General features: G+C 22.8%; 1 protein-coding gene across 4 annotated transcripts in view; it reads left to right on the top strand.

The window, feature by feature from the left end:
- LOC122509448 (protein Skeletor, isoforms B/C) overlaps positions 1-17,310 on the top strand; it is a 92,066-nt gene that overhangs the window by 19,560 nt on the left and 55,196 nt on the right. For all 4 annotated transcript variants that reach the window (XM_043623559.1, XM_043623550.1, XM_043623568.1 and 1 more), the window contains one exon: positions 3,567-3,905. In XM_043623559.1, the coding sequence (XP_043479494.1) occupies positions 3,827-3,905 (79 nt within the window). In that variant the 5' untranslated portion in view covers positions 3,567-3,826. The remainder of the gene's footprint in view (positions 1-3,566; positions 3,906-17,310) is intronic.

Here is a 17,310-nt window from a genome sequence, read left to right as displayed (position 1 = left end):
TATCTACTATTTTAATAAAATATTCCTAAAGAATTCAATTATTTAAAAAAAATTTAATAAAATTCTTCGTAAAAATTGAATTATTTTCATAAATAATAAAAGTTTCACAGAAATTCAATTATTTAAAAATTTGTTATAAATTTCTTCACAATAATTCAATTATTTTCAGAAATAAAAAAATTCTTTTTAGAAATTCAATTATTTTAATGAATAATAAATCTGATCATAGAATTTCAATTATTTTTAAAACAATTTTAATCGAATCTCTCGAAAAATGTAATTATTCTTGAAAATTTCATTAAAATTCGTCGAAAAAATTTTAATTTTTTAAAAACATTGTTGATAAAATTCTTTATGAAAATACAATTTTCAGAAACATTCAATTATTCAATAAATTATTCATTTTTTTCTTAAATAATTAAATTCTCGTAGAATTTTCTAATAAAAATTGTTTTATAATGAATTTCAGTTAAAATTTTATATAATTGAATAGTAAAATTATTATAGCGCGAATTTTTAGAAATAATTGAATTTCGAAAAGGTTGCAAATTCAACGCTTTGAAAATTTGAATTTTTCATACTTTTAACTAACAATTTTGTAGAATTAATTTTTTGAAAAAGTTTAACTGAAGTTTTTTTTAAAATTATTTCAAGTTTGTGTTTTCTAAATATATTTAATTGAAGAATTTCCGAATAATCAAAATTTCGTAAAATTGAATTGTAAACATATGGATTTGAAAATTCTCAAGGAACTTTTGCAAAAATTATTTAAAATAATTAATAATTGAATTCTTTCGAACAATTTACTTAAAATTGTATTAAAATTAATTGAATTCCTGTGAATAATTTTATTATTTAGAAGAATAATTGAATTCTTGCAACGAATGTTTATTTCATTTTTTTTAAATAATTGAAATCCTGTGAAGATTTTATTATTTATGAATATAATTGAATTCTTGTAACGAAATTTTATTAAATTTTTTTTAAATAATTGAAATCATGTAAATATATTTTATTATTTATGAAAATAATTGAATTCTTGCAAGGAATTTTATTACATTTTTTTTAAATAATTGAATTCTTTTGAGAAATTTTATTAAAATAGTAGATTTTGAAAATATTTTAATTTCAGAGAAGAATTTCATTATTTGTGAAATGTAATTAAATTTTTGCAACAAATTTTTGAAAATAATTACATTTTTCGAGGAATTGATTAAAAATTTTTTTTAAAATAATTTAAATTCTATGAAAAATTTGTACTATTTATGAAAATAATTGAATTCTTACAACGAATTTCATAACATTTTTCTTAAATAATTAAAATCCTGTAAAGAATTTTATTATTTATGGAAATAATTAAATTCTTGCGAAGGATTTTATTAAAATTTTTGTAAATAATTTAATTTTTTTTTTAATTTTATGGAAATTTAAATTATTATAAAACGGAAAAATATTCTTATAAGTTGCTGAATTTCATAAAAGTTTGAATTTGAAATTTTTTGAAAATCTGAATTCCTATGGAATAATAATAATTAAATATTTATTTAAATAAGAATTTATTGATATTTTCGAATAATTTTACAATTAAAAGAATTCGTAAATAAATGTAATAGAACATTTTTTTGAGTATCAAATAATTTTTGGAGTGAATCAGAATATTCTTTAGGGTCAGGGAAAAAGTCAAAATTTTGTCTGGAAATCAGGGAAATACAAAATTAATTTTTTATGGCAATTCTGATATATACATTTCTATTCGACTATTTAAATTTTGAAAAAAACATTATATTCCATATGATTTAATTAACTGTAAAATAAAATTTTACAGTTCGAACTGGAAAGCACACTTTTGATGTATTATATAATTTTAAAATACATTTTAATATTCTCATCTATAGATTGGAAAGTTTTTCTTTTTAAATGTTGACATATGAAAAAGTTAAGCTTTTAAATGAAATATTTTGTAATTGTATCGATAGGAACTTTGACATTTTAAAAGTATATAAAATATGATAAAATAAAAGAGTTGTAATGCTTCTTTAAATAGGCGGGTTTTTAAATCGACACTTTCATTTTCGATTGTATTAACTTTCCCATTTCGTTAATAATTCAATAAGTTTTTGAAAAATATTCTCCGCTGTTTTCAATAAATATATTCTAAATTTGAAAAAAAGAGAAATTAACTAGATTAGATTAAAATTCTAGAAATCGAAATATAAAGCATTGTTTTCTTAATTGTTCTTTTTATTATAATTTTTATTATATTGTTTTTGTTTTGTTTATTAAAATATAAACAGATAAGTTTTAATATGCATTTGAAAAATTGTATATATGCCATGTCCAGTTGTTATCATAAATCTCTTTCATGAGGCAACAGACAGAAGGTATACTGGCCATGAGAGAGTAACATCTTTGCACAATGTGAACACAAGCACCTACGCCATACATTATATATACATAATTATATTCATGTCTGATAATCGGACTGATAGATGAGAAAATGTTTTGTTTCGTAGGAATATACAAGAATTTATTTTATTATTTAAAAAGGTGTACGCAGAATCTCGGAAATGCAAATCTCAATTTCTTGTTTTTATATAGATATTTGATTCATTTTTAAATTTCTTAGAAAATATCACGAAAAAAAAATTAATTTCACGTTTCTTATTGTTCTCAAACTCTTCCTTCTTTTTGACAAACTTTTATTTTTATTATCGATGAAAAACGCATGGCCTACAATTCAAATGGAAAAGATGGTTTGAAAATTACTGAGTTTATATGTTAACTACCGACGTAATTCACGCGTTACATTTAACCGCGAGAGTTAAAACAAACGAAAATGACAACAACAACAACAAAAATGGTTAGAAAAAACAATGACGAGTTTAGAAAATGCAAAACAATGGGTCGTAACCTCAGGTTTATTTAGTTGCGTATTAGTACAACTTTGGAAAAGTATAAAGAATATAATTGATATTTTTATTTTAAAATTTTCAATGAGATAATTTTGCTAAGGGGAGAAACTTAATATCGTTTCATTTGTGTTTTAGTGAATAGAATTGATTATTATTCGTGTAATTAAATTAGTACGAAATATCGTAGAATTTTTAATGAAGAAACAATAATTTATATGAATTATTTTTCGCCTCATTATTAAATTTCTATAATTGCAAAATTATCAATAATTTACGAACGATAAATTATTCCTCGTATTTTGTGCGCTTATTTCCTGAACTCAAAATATATTATCAATTTCTAGACCCAGTTATAACTTGCTGAATTAAACCAACGAAATTCCCAGATGATTTCCGAGAGCTTCTCTCGCTATTTCCAAACTTGCTATAATGAACAACTTTTCATTGAGAAGAGAAAAGTTTCTTTTTTCGCAAAAAAAAAAAAAAAAACAAAAGACATAAATTTCTGTTTCGGCAAACGTTTCAATTAAAACTTTCAATTCCCACAAGTCTTTGTAAAAGCAAAAAAAAATAAGATAAACATATTCAAAGGACTAAATTATTTTCTTTTTAACAATAAAATTTCTTTTTCTAAAAATATTTGTGTCTTTTCAGCCAATGTACCGGAAAGGACGAACCCAGATTCCAGATCTTTCGATGACAAAATATGAGACAATTTTCAAATTTAAAAAAACAAGCCAAGATATGAAAAAAAATAATAATGAAGAGAGGGAGAAAGAGGGCAAGAGAATGGGCAGAGCAACATCAGGGAATAAGGTGAAGCATTGACAAGACAGAGAGATTGTGTAGTGGGATTGGTAAAGCTATCTGGATACCAAGTCGAAACTTTCAGTGACAGTAACCAAGAAGACATCATGACGCGATCATCTCCACCTTCAATTAGGTGCTGCTCTCTTGGTCTAGTCATTGCACTGTTCCTCGTCTTCGTTGCACGTGAGTGTTCCATTTTTATTCAGTTTAAAAAAAAAAAAAAATTTAATCTCAAAATATGAAAATTTTTCTCTTATCAAACGCGATGATCAATTACTTTTTGTGAAAATCTGGTGCTTAAAACGAGGAGTTTTTAATAATCAAAGTGATAAGGTATAGAGGGTGAAAAGAAACTTCAACGCCCAACGAATTCTATTACTGGATATATCATCAACTTCTGAGTATAAAAAAAAAATATCTATTCCCCCCTGAATTCACTTATTTTATTTCAAAGAAATAATGTTTTCTTTTTGCAAAAAAAAAAAAAAAATTATTTTTATAAACAAGTTTTCTTATTATAAAAATTATTTGTTAAAAAAAATTCCTTTCTATAAAAAAGAATTTACTTTTATAAATTTATTTTTATAAAATTCTTTTTATAAATTTATTTTTATAAATTTATTTTTATGAAAAGAAATTTTTTTTATTAAAAAAAAATCGTTTTCTAAAAGAAAAATTTTGAAAACCAGTGGAAAATTGTTTTGCTTTTTTGAATAAATTAAAAAATAAGACAAAAATTGATAGAAAGGAGATAAATTTCATGTTTACGGTTTCAATTAAAAGGTCACTGTTTAAATAGAAACAAAATTGAATTTTAATTTTTGAAGATTAATTATCATTATTTGCTTTTGTTTAATAATTACTAATTCCCAATGAGACAATAACCACTTCAATTAGAAGGAAATTTGATTATTGGGAGTTAAATTCGACAGTGTGATTAAATTGAACAAGTAATTATTTCCATGTAGAGTAAATTGTTCGCGATTAAAATTGAAAAAAAGAAATATTTTAATTAGAAATAATAAATTATAGAGTGCACAGAATTTCCACTTGTTGTTAATTCTGTTTTTCAGTTGAAAATTGAAAAACAGAATTCCGTAAATTGAACACGACAATATTAATCAAAAGAGACTAATTTACATTATAAAAAAATATTGGGAAAGGGAAAAAAGTAAATATAATTGAAATTAAACATGTAAAGAGTAAAATTAAAAAAAGAAATAGAAAAAATATAATTTAATTAATGATACCTAGTTAAAAAATTATTTTAATATATTCGGATAATATAAAACGTTTTTCTCACGTATTTATCAAATTGAAAGTAACTTATGTAATTGCATATTTTCTGAATAATTAACTTTGTTGATTAGGCAACTTAAAAAGAAATGCTCGTGCAATTATGATTGATAGTGTTATTACATATATGTAAATAAATATTGAAATTAATTAACTAAAGGATAGCTGAAAATTTAATTTACGATATTAAAGTGAATCTCTTCAAAGTTTTGAACTTTAGACTATTACATATGCTAACTTTTACCGTACCGGCACAAGATCCGGTTTTACAGAAAAATTAGATATTCGTTTCTTCTTCTTCTTCTTTTTCTTTCATTAAAAAGAAATATTTTCCATTATTATCGGGGTAAAATATTATTATGTTATTTTAACGGTCAATCAGAATTTCAATGTTTTTTTCAATCTCAATATAAACGAGTTTAAAATTTTTCTTGCAACCATTACTTATCCCGGACATACATATACATATTTATCTTTCTTTTTTATGAGTAAGGAAAAAAAAATAATTGATGATTCTAGAAGTAGGATTGGTAATACTCTTAAATAAAAATAATAAGGAAAAAAAATGGACCAGGAGCTACAATCCCAGGCACCTATATATATATATACATGTATACGCGTTCATAAATGCATTCATTCACCTCGAGTAATGCTCGAGCTTCTTAACTGAGCGTTAAATCAGCGGCAAGATTCGCATTCAACCTTTACGGTCCGCTCGATAATATCCTAATGCTCCTGGTAATGTGCAATTTTATCCGTATTCGTGCTGACGTTACAAGACACATTTCGATACAGATTTTTAAATTCACGCCTTTATTTTGACATATTTATCTCCCTTCTCTCTCTCTTTTTTTCTCTTATTTTTGAATCAAAATGAAGAAAACAATTTGAAACAAAAAATTGAAAAAAAAATTTTTATGGGAATTAGTTAAATGTATGAAACAGAATTATAAATGAAAAATATTTTTAAAATATTTAAATTTATTATTAAGGTCAGGAAATTTTATAAAGAATAATAATTATTCTATTATAATATATAATTATAATATTAATAATTATTATTATTTTATAAATATCAAAATTTTGTAAAATTGTTTTAAAAATTTCGATTTTTGATATCCAGTGACCTATGCACTGAAAGAAAAATTATTTGATTTAAATATACCGGTTACTTGTCTGTTATCAAAAAAAGAATAAACAAATAAATATTTAGTTGATAAAAAGAATTATTTAAATCAAATAAATTGTATTTGAACCTATAATTTTAGTATTTGAAACAAATCCCATTTAATTTATTTAAATAAAAATTATTTGACATGTACAAATAAATATTTATTTAATAATACACAAGTAATCGTTTATTTGAATCAAAACAAATTTTTTTCATTGTATATAAATATTAAAAATATTGAATTCTTCGTTCTGAACGTTTTAATAAACAAAATTTATTTATTTCGTTTCTAAATTCAAATTTAATTAAAATTATACACTGCAAAAAATTTAACATGGTTCAAATAAAACAGACAACCGATTAGTTGTCAGTTAACAAATAAATATTTACTTTAAACAAATAATTTCTATTCAAATCAAATAAATTGCGATTTGAACCAATAATTTCGGTATTTGAAGCAAATACCATTTAATTGATTTGAATACAAATTGATACAAATAAATATTTTTACTTATTAATAGACAATAATCGATTATTTGAATCAAAAAAAAAAATTTTTTGTTTGTAAAAATTCAAATTATATATAAATTGAATTTAAAGAAATAAAAATTTGATTTTTGTAAAGTTTTCATCCTTTAAATGAAGGAAATTTTCTTTTCATTTGAAAATTTTTTAAAATTTACTAAGTAAAATGGAAAATAATGGAAATGAAACATTTTCACTTATAACTAATTTTTTTAATATACCAGAATAATTTTTTTTAATGAAGTACAAATTAAATGAAGTAATAAAATTATTTTCCATCATTTGAACGTTCGAAACTTTAGGAATCAATTAAATTTGATTTAAGTTGTATATAAAAATTCAAATTATATACAAATCACAATTTTAATTACATAGAAATTTTAATTTTAATTTAAAAAAATGACTTGGAAGAAATACATATTTTTCTCTCTATAAAAAAAATTTCTCTCATCTAATAGAAAATTAAACGTCCATTATCCAATTTCAATTAGTGAATAAAAATCGTTTTTCACTATACGAGGAATAATAAAGAGATTTATATCAATCTGGCAGAAAAAAAAAATTAACACGTCCAGAATATAAAAATTGTTTCACCCATGAAAAGTGAATGTCAAAAGTAAAGTGCAGTGTAAACAGCAGGTTATAAATTATATAAACTTGGAAACAAATTTCACTGCGTGTGTGTGGAGAGAAAAAAACTGGTTGACGACTCTTTATCACTTTCAGGGGAGTGCGTGAAAGTGAACGAATGGGAAAATCGAAATTTTTCTATATATACAATCTTTAATACGAAACCGATTCCTAACAGCCTCTCTCAATGTCAATATTGCCGGTCTGTTTCTTCGACGATGAAAATAATTACTTTCGCGTAGAATATTTAAATTTTTTTCCTCTCTTCATCTCCCACGGTGAATGATTAATTAAATTTTTATACTTTTTAAAAAAATCATTTATCGTCTTCGTGGTATAAATTTTTTTCAATCGAAAAATTAAAATATAATGATAATAATAATAATTGTTACAATTGAACTGAAAAATTTTCTGATGAACTCAATTGCATGGACCATTGACAGTGGCCGAGATATAATTTCTCCTTTTAAATTCTTTATTCGTCACTCTTGGACGATCCAAGCTAGAACGATCAAGGAGGAAGTAAGAGCGTGAAGGCGAACGATCATTAGGAAAGAAAACACGATTTTTTAAATAGTTTACATCTACGTGGATTCCGTGCTGATTACTTGTTTTAATTAACCTCCATGTACACGCGAAAAAAGTGGATTAGCGCTCAAATTATTTTCATTTTTTTCAATTAATATAGTATTCAAATGATTATTCAAATTTTATCTCTCGTCACACCTCGAATTGAGAGGGGGAAAAATTTAAAGAAATGTATTTCTCTCATGCATAATTAATTATTATATTAATTATTCTATAATTTATATAATATAGTATAATCGAGATATTCTGTTTTTTTTATTTAAAATTTTATTAATTTAATTTTTTTATTTAAATTAATTCCTCTAGAATTTTGACAGTAACAGGATTTTCGTAGGACAGGGCAATAAGTGAAGTAAGGAAATTATATATAAAGTATTCAAAAAATATCATAAATTATTAAAAATCTTAAATAGTCTATGAATTTTCTTTCTCAAACTAAGAAAAGATCCATAAGCAGAGTAGAGTTACAGTTGCAATTTTTAGAAAAAATCAATTAGGTTATCATTTATTTTTGTATTTAAATAATTGAATTCTTTTACAACTTTTTGATAAGAATTGATTTAAAAACGAATTTCAGTTAAATTTTTTGAAAATATTTGAAGATTTAAAAGAATTGCAGTTCAAATTTTTAGAAATAATTAAATTTCAAAAGGTTTTGTATTGCAAGTATTTCGAAATTTTGATTCCTGATAAACAAATAAATAACAATAAGTATTTAAATATTTATTAAATAAAAATAAATGAAATATGTAAAATTCTATTTAAAAATTCTGAGGAATTGAGGTTTTTAAAACATCGTTATTAAAATTTTTTAACAGTAATTCAATTCCCGAAAATAATTTTTAAAAATTAGAGAAATAGGAAATTTTGTCAAATTTCATTAAAATGAATTTTATATTTCAAAGAATTTTATTTTCTCACTTTCAAAAATTATTATTAAATATCCATTGTATTTTTTTGTAGAATTTTAACTAAAAATTTGGAAAATAATTAAATTGTAGAAAAATTTTTGTATTTAATTAATTCAATTTAAGTTGAATTCTAAGAAGAATTTATTTAAAAGAGAATTTTGGTAAAAATTTTAAAAAGTATTTTAAGAATTACAGTTCTAATTATCAGAAATAATTAAATTTCGAAAGGTTTTAACATTGCAAGTATTTTGAAATTTTAATTCTTGATGGACAAATAAATAACAATAATAAGTATTTAAATATTTATTAAACAAAAATAAATGAAATTTGAAAAATTCTGAGAAATTGAGGTTTCTAAAACATTGTTATTAAAATTTTTTAACAGTAGTTCAATTCCCGAAAATAATTTTAAAAAATTCGAAAAATAGGAAATTTTGCCAAATTTTATTAAAATAAATGTTATATTTCAAAGAATTTTATTTTTTCACTTTCAAAAATTATTATTAAATATCTATTGTAGTTTTTTGGAGAATTGTAACTGAAAATTTGGAAAATAATTAAATTGTAGAAAAATTTTTGTATTTAATTAATTCAATTAATGTTGAATTCTAAGAAGAATTTATTTAAAAGAGAATTTTGGTAAAAATTTTAAAAAGTATTTTAAGAATTACAGTTCTAATTTTCAGAAATAATTAAATTTCGAAAAACATTGCAAGTATTTTGAAATTTTAATTCTTGATGGACAAATAAATAACAATAAGTATTCAAATATTTATTAAACAAAAATAAATGAAATTTGAAAAATTCTATTTAGAAGTGCTGAAAAACGAGGTTTTAAAAAAATCGTAATTACAATTTTTTGAAAATAGTTGAATTTCCAAAAATAATTTTTAAAAAAATGTGAAATTTTCTCAAATTTCATTAAAATAAATTTTATATTTCAAAGAATTGTAACTAAAAATTTGGAAAATATTTAAATTTTACAATATTGTTGTATTTAAATAATTCAATTATCGTTGTTTCTAATAAAAATTGACGTAAAAAAATTTCAGTCAAAAATTTAGAAAAGTAATTTAATATTGGAAGCGTTATTTTGAATATTTTTAATCGAAAATTCTGAAAAATAATTGACTTTTAGAAAAATTGCAGTTGTAAATTTTAAAAGGTTTTACATTGAAATTATTTAAAATTTCAATATAAAATAAATGACAATAAATTTTTAAATATTTGTTTAACAAAAATTATTGAATTGAAAATTGTTAACTACTTTCACCTTTAAAAATTATTGAAGTTTTGAATAATAGAAATTCTAAAAAAAATTAGATTTTTGAAAAATTGTAATTATATTTTTTTTGAAGATAATTAAATTCCAGAAATAATTTTAAAAATTGAAGCAAAAAGTTTTGTCGAATTTCATTGAAATAAAATTTATATTTTAAAGAATATAATTTTATCACTTTTAAAAATTGTATTGAAATATAATCGTATTTTTGAAGAATTATATTCTTAAAAAGAAAAATAATAAATTTCCATTTAATTTCAAAAAGAAAGTTTTTGTAACTAAAAATGGGTTTTAAAATTTCACGCGCGTGTAGTTATGCTACTTATACAATAATTTATTACTAATTATTAATTTTTGCTAAATGAAAAAATAATTTGATTAATTAACAGTGGGCTTAAAATTATTATTTATCTGTATTCAATATAACTCAGGGATTTTTCTCATCAACTGAAATTAAATTCCCTCGTTTTTATATGTATTCAATTGATGAAAATGTAATTTGATATGAAACGTAATTGAATGGGTATTTCCATTTTGTATCGTATTTAAATAATTATTTTGAATTCCAATCTTGTATTATCATATCACTGCCCTTCTCGCCAATCATAATAGTCGCGGCATTTGTATTGGCTCTCGGAACATTAGGCATAATAGAAGCATCAATAACTCTTAAACCATTGATTCCATAAACACGTAATCTCGCATCAACAACAGCCTCAGTGTCTTCTTCTGGACCCATTTTACAGCTTCCAACTGTATGATACAATGTTTCAGTGTAATGCCTCGCAACACAATCCCAATATAAATCGCTATTAAATTCTGATTTATTGCAAGGCGGAAGTGGAGTTTCATCAAGTTTGAAACCATTTTCTTTCAATGCAGTCGTATTAAATAGTTTAAGAGACATTCGAACTCCTTCAATCAAACGTTTCATATCAATTTCATCGGCGAAATATCGGGGATTTATTGTCGGATTTCCCCAAATTGGTTCCGTATCATTGAGTCGAATGTAGCCTCGACTTTTTGGTGTTAGTAAAATTGGCCCTAATACAAATCTCTCATAATAAGAGAGTATATCGCCAATTCCAAGAAATACCAATTGTATATCGGGAGTGTTTTCTGTTTTTTCGTATGATGTGGGAAAAAATGCTGCAACACCAGCAGCGCCAATTGAAGCAAGTGGTCCTTTCTGTTTAGTGAAATATTTAAATAAATCATTTAATTTTCCCAAGCATTTTGGATTTTTTGCTGTCTTTTCTCCCGCGATTCCAATTAATCCAATGAATGTCACATGATCGTGGAGATTATGACCGACAGATAAGTTTTTCACAAGATTGATTTGATGTTTTTTCAGTTGATCAATGGGTCCTATACCAGAGAGCATTAGTAATTTTGGTGATTGAACAACTCCCGCTGATAGAATCACTTCTTTTTTTGCCACCGCTTTCCTCGTGGGACCACGCATCGAATGTGCGTACTCAACACCAATGGCCTTCTTCGTCTTTGGATCAATCAAAATTTTCGTCACATGCGCTTGTGTTTTGATGAATAAATTGGATCTGTGCCTTCTTATTGGTCGAATGAAAGCGCTATTTGTACTTGCTCGTGATCCATTGTTTGACGTTGTTTGGACCAGCATTGTTCCCAATTGATGTTTGCCATTAAAGTCCGTGGGTTTGTGGCCAAGTTCCTGAAGGGCTTGATAGAGAATTTTTGAATTTGCATCGACGTAGGGTAATCTCTCAACTGATAGATAACCATCAGTTCCATGATATTTTGGATTTTCTCTTACTATCTAAAAAGTGAAAAATGGATTTATTCCTTTTGACAGGGGAAATTTGATATATTCGCCAGGACTCGAACTAGGTCCGTAAATCCCGTAAAGGTCCGTAAATTTAATTGAGACCGTAAAAGTCAGTTCTTTTGAAAAAAGGCCGTAAAGTCAGTAATTTGATTAAGAAAAGACGAAAAGTTCGTAAATTGTACGACATAATTTGGAGAATTTTAGACAAACTACAAATTATTGCAGAAATTTGCAATTATTTTCAAAAGTAATATAAGTCTTCGCAGACATTCAATTATGTTCAAAATTTTTAAAAAATTCTCGTCAAAATTTTAATTATCTTTAGAAATGATAAAACTCTTCTCCGAAATTCAATTATTTTCAAAAATTGTAATGAAATTCTTGTAAAAATTTCAATTACTTTTAAAAATTTTCCTCAATTCAATGATTTTCAAGATTTACTATTTTAATAAAATTTTCCAAAAATATTCAATTATTTAAAAAAAAAATTAATAAAATTCTACGCTAACATTCAATTATTTTCATAAAATAATTAAAATTTCACAGAAATTCTATTATTTACAAATTTTTTTACAAATCTCTTCTTTTACAGAGATTCAATTATTTTCGTAAATAATAAAATTCTTTTTAGGAATTCAATAAATAATTGAATTCCTAAAAAGAATTTTTTTTATGTAAATACATAAATAATAAACCTCATTGTAGAATTTTAATTATTTTTTATACAATTTTAATCGAATTTCTCGAAAAATGAAATTATTCTTAAAAACTTTAATAAAATTCGTCAAAAGAATTCAATTGTTTAAAAATTTATTAATAAAATTCTTTATGAGAATTCAATTTCAAGAAACATGCAATTACTCAAAAAATTGTTTCTTTTTTGTATTCAAATAATTAAATTCTCGTAGAATTTTCTATAATAAAAATTTATTTAAAAATTAATTTTAGTTAAAATTTTAGATTATAATTGAATTTTGAAAAGGTTTCAAATTAAAATTTTTCAAAATCTGAATTTTGCATATTTTTAACTAACAATTATGTGAAATTAATTTTTTTTTGAAGAAGTTTAATTGCGGATTTTTTTAAAAATTATTTCAAGTTTTTATTTTCTAAATATTTAATTGAAGAATTTCCGAATAATCGAAATTTTGTAAAAATTAAATTGTAAACTAATGAATTTAAAAATTCTTAAAGAACTTTTTCAAAAATTATTAAAAAGAATGCATTTATAGAAAAATTTTAGTTAAATCCACGAAAAAAATTTAATTTTAGAAAAGTTACAAATTACTGCAAAAATTCAATAATTTTCAAGAGTAATAATATTCTTCGCAAAAATTAAATATTGTTCAAAAGTAATAAAATTCTTCTTAGGGATTCAATTATTTTCACAAATAATAAAACTCATCGCAGAATTTCAATTATTTTTCATAAAATTTTAATCGCAAATTTCCCAAAAATCGTAATTATTCTTAAAAATTTTATTAAAATTCGTCGAAATAATTGAATTATTTAAAAAGTTGTTGATAAAAATCTTTATGGAAATTGAATTTTCAGAAACATTGAATTATTTAATAAGTTATTTATTTTTGTATTTAAGTAATTGAATTCTCGTAGAATTTTCTATAATAAAAATTGATTTAAAAATTAATTTCAGTTAAAATTTAAGATTAAAATTGAATTTTGAAAAGGTTTCAAATTAAAATCTTTGAAAATCTGAATTTCTCATATTTTTAACTAACAATTTTGTGGAATTAATATTTTTTGAGAAAGTTTAATTGCGGATTTTTCTAAAAATTATTTCAAGTTTTTATTTTCTAAATATTTAATTGAAGAATTTCCGAATAACCGAAATTTTGTAAAATTGAATTGTAAACAAATGAATTTTAAAATTCTCAAAAAAATTTTTCAAAAATGATTAAAAATAATGCATTTATAGAAGAATTTTAGTTAAAAACACGAAAAAAAATTTAATTTTAGAAAAGTTACAAATTATTGCGGAAATTCAATTATTTTTAAGAGTAATAATCCGTAATTTTTCATTTTTGATCCGTAAAGTCCATATTTTTTTATTACTTTCACTGGTTCGAGCCCTGTATATTTAAAAAAAAATTAATGTGGAAAATATAAAATGAATCTTTGATAATATTAATTTAACAATCAGATAAATTTAACGGAAATAATTTGGTTTTCGTTTCATTTTCATTTCAAACATTGTAATAGTTTGAAAAATTTAGTTTCACTTACATCTGGATCTTTATTGTTTTCTGACTTTATGAAATAGGGCAGAACGTCTTTATAACTCCAACCAGGATTTCCCAATTTTTCCCACGAATCAAAGTCTTCCGGATTGCCTCTCATGTATTGCATTATGTTTATTGCACTTGATCCTCCCATTACCTGTTTATAAATTAATGAATATGATTGATAATCCTATTTATTATTTGATATTCGTAATTAATAATTATGAATTATTGATGCACCCAGAAAAAATATGTTTGTCTCAGAGCCTACTAAATTATTTATTCGTTTCAAAAAAAATTCATTTAAATTATTTATATTTATTTATTCAATTAAAGTCTATTTGGTTCAAATAAGATTTTTATTTCATTTGTCTCGAAATCAAATATAAGCTGTGATAAAAATATAGTTTTATTCAACTAAAAATTAATTATATTTGATTTAAATAAAACTTTTCTCTTGGTATGGTTTAATTAATAAATTAATATTTCCACAAATCTTTAAAGGAAATTAGTTTTGAAAAGGAATTTCATATAATTTTTCGTATAATTACTTTTCCACTTGGCCAGGAACATCCATTGGCTATTAGACAAGAATTTTCATCTTTTTCTGTATGATAATTCCAGTCGACTTCTGATTTTTGAAGTTTCATGGCGTAACTGGGTATGCCAGTAACAAGAGGTTCTTCTTTGCCTTCCTCTAATAACAGCACCTTATTAAGAAAAATTAATAGAAATAAAAATTTTTCGAATATATTTATTCCACATTAACGTAGAAATTTATTTAAAATTTTTTATGTTTAAAAATTTCTTTAATCTTTGTCAAAAATTGACTTAAAATTTTTATATGTATTTGAAAATTTATTTTTAATGTTTGTCAATAATTGACATTATGACCAATCAAAATTTTTATACTTAAAATTTTTTTTTCATTTTTGTCAATATAATAGAAAATTTTTTATTTAATATTTCTTTCCTCTGTTCACCCAGACAAAAGATAAATTTGTCTCAAAACCAACTAGACTTTTTTATTTGTTTCAAATAAATTTTATTTAGTTTTTAAATATAATTTTAAAGCTCAAATATATGTTTTATTTATGTCGAATAAAATTTTTGTTTAAAACAAATAAATAACCTAGTTTGTTCTGAGACAAATATAATTATGTTTATTTAATTCAAATAAAATACATTTGGTTTAAACAAAATTTTTTTCTAGGTGTACAGAGGAAATTATAGGGGAAATATTAAATAGTAAAAAAATAAATTCAGTATATAGTTTAGGCTCAAGTAGTTAATTGAAAAATAAAATTATTCACTTGAATAGACTTTGAATAATATTTACTTTCCATTCCTTATTTTTTGATAATCGATTTGCGACCACACATCCTGCAGATCCTGCACCAACAATAATAAAATCATATTCCTTTGGTTCGCGATGAAATATCTCTAGTAACTGAAAATTATTTAAATATATTAAAACGTCATTTATTTTAAAGACGAATAGTGTTCCTAAAGTTTTTGAACGTTTAAATAAACGACGATATTTTTCTACTTTTTCAATTTGTATTTTTAAAAAAAAAAATTTTTTGTACATTAAAAAAAACTAATTCTCGAATAAATAAATGTTTAATTTTAATTATTTTTCTTTATTGTATATTTTAAAAATATTTAAAATTTTAAACATTAAAAAATTTCGTTCTTTTGAACGTTCAAAATTTTAGGAAAATAACAAATAATTACAATTAATTAACAAATTAGTTAATACAGGAGTAATTTTTTTTATTTTCTTTTAATATTTTTGCAACTTCTTTTTTCTCTTAAACCGACTTACCTTTAAATAATTATCATCGGCTGAATATCGAAATAAAAGTGATATTATTATTGTAGAGAGTAACGAGCAGGGGTGAATTAATTTCGATAAAATTGATAACATTTTGAAAAAATGTTAAATTTATCTGAAAATATAAATATTTAAAAATAAACAACTTGACAAGCTGACTATTAGAAATAAATTATTTTCAAAAAGTACATTTAGTAACAATGTATTCAAATATATTGTCTTTAAATTGTCAAAAGCTTATCTGTAGTTGTTCGCCTTTTGTTCGTCAACGTCATTCAGTTATCATTTTTATTTATTTTAATACAAGCCTTGTAAAAAAAACTGGTAATTAATTACTAATATTAAAAAACTTTTTAATGAACAAAAGAATGTAATTTAATTTTTTTTTCCAGTAAATTTTGTTCGTTTTTATTAAGAGAACAATTTTTTTGAATTTATAGAGTTTAGATGAGAATTTATGTATGAGAATGTGATTCGATGTGATGAGAATGGTAAAACTAGATAACTTTTTTTTATTAAAATTTTCTCTTGATTCAAAAGGAATTTGTCTATTGTTGGCATTTTTTATTTTACAATTTGTCAGTAATTGTTTTCAATTTATTTTCATTATTGACTCAAGATTTATATAGAATTTGCGAGTTGAATCTTTTTTTCTGACAATTATCGCACGCATATGTGTATATATATATTTCGATTTGTTAGATCTCGTACGAAGTAATTTCCTTTTATTCTATTGAATTTATTTCTTTCTCCATTGCCAATCTATTCTTTTTCAGAAAGCCATTTTATAATCGACTGTGGCTCTATTTTCCGCCACTTTTTTCTACTTAATTCTATTTTGACCCCATCATACTTTACTGCATTTCGTTTAGTCGTAAATCCGTTCTACTCTATTTCGCTCTTCTCTTTCTTTTTTTTTCTCTCTCTCTCGTCATTTCTTCTTTTTTTTAACTGTGATCAATTTTGATCAATTTCAAATTTCCTTTTATACAATTCTAATCGATTACTTTTCTGATTATCACTGATAATTAAAAGGACATTGAATTTATAGTGTAATATCCTTTGCAGTTTATTTAATTTTATTCTTTTTTTTGGTATTTTTTAATGTTTTTTTTATTGTTTAGTGGCTTTTTTTTATTTTTTAGTATTCTTTTTTATTTGTTAGTATTCTTTTTTATTTCTTAGTATTTTTCTAATTTTTTAGTATTTTTTCAGGTCCCTGAAGTTGGCGTCGATGTTGAGGATCGAAAAAAATTTTTTCATGAAACCAAAAAGAATAAAATAATTTTTCGAAGGATTTAGAT

The sequence above is a fragment of the Leptopilina heterotoma genome, unplaced genomic scaffold (genome assembly GCF_015476425.1).
Source record: "Leptopilina heterotoma isolate Lh14 unplaced genomic scaffold, ASM1547642v1 Lhet_116, whole genome shotgun sequence".
NCBI classification, from domain to species: domain Eukaryota; kingdom Metazoa; phylum Arthropoda; class Insecta; order Hymenoptera; family Figitidae; genus Leptopilina; species Leptopilina heterotoma.
The sequence above is the reverse complement of the archived record's forward strand: the minus strand, read 5'-3'. Positions and strand labels throughout refer to the sequence as shown.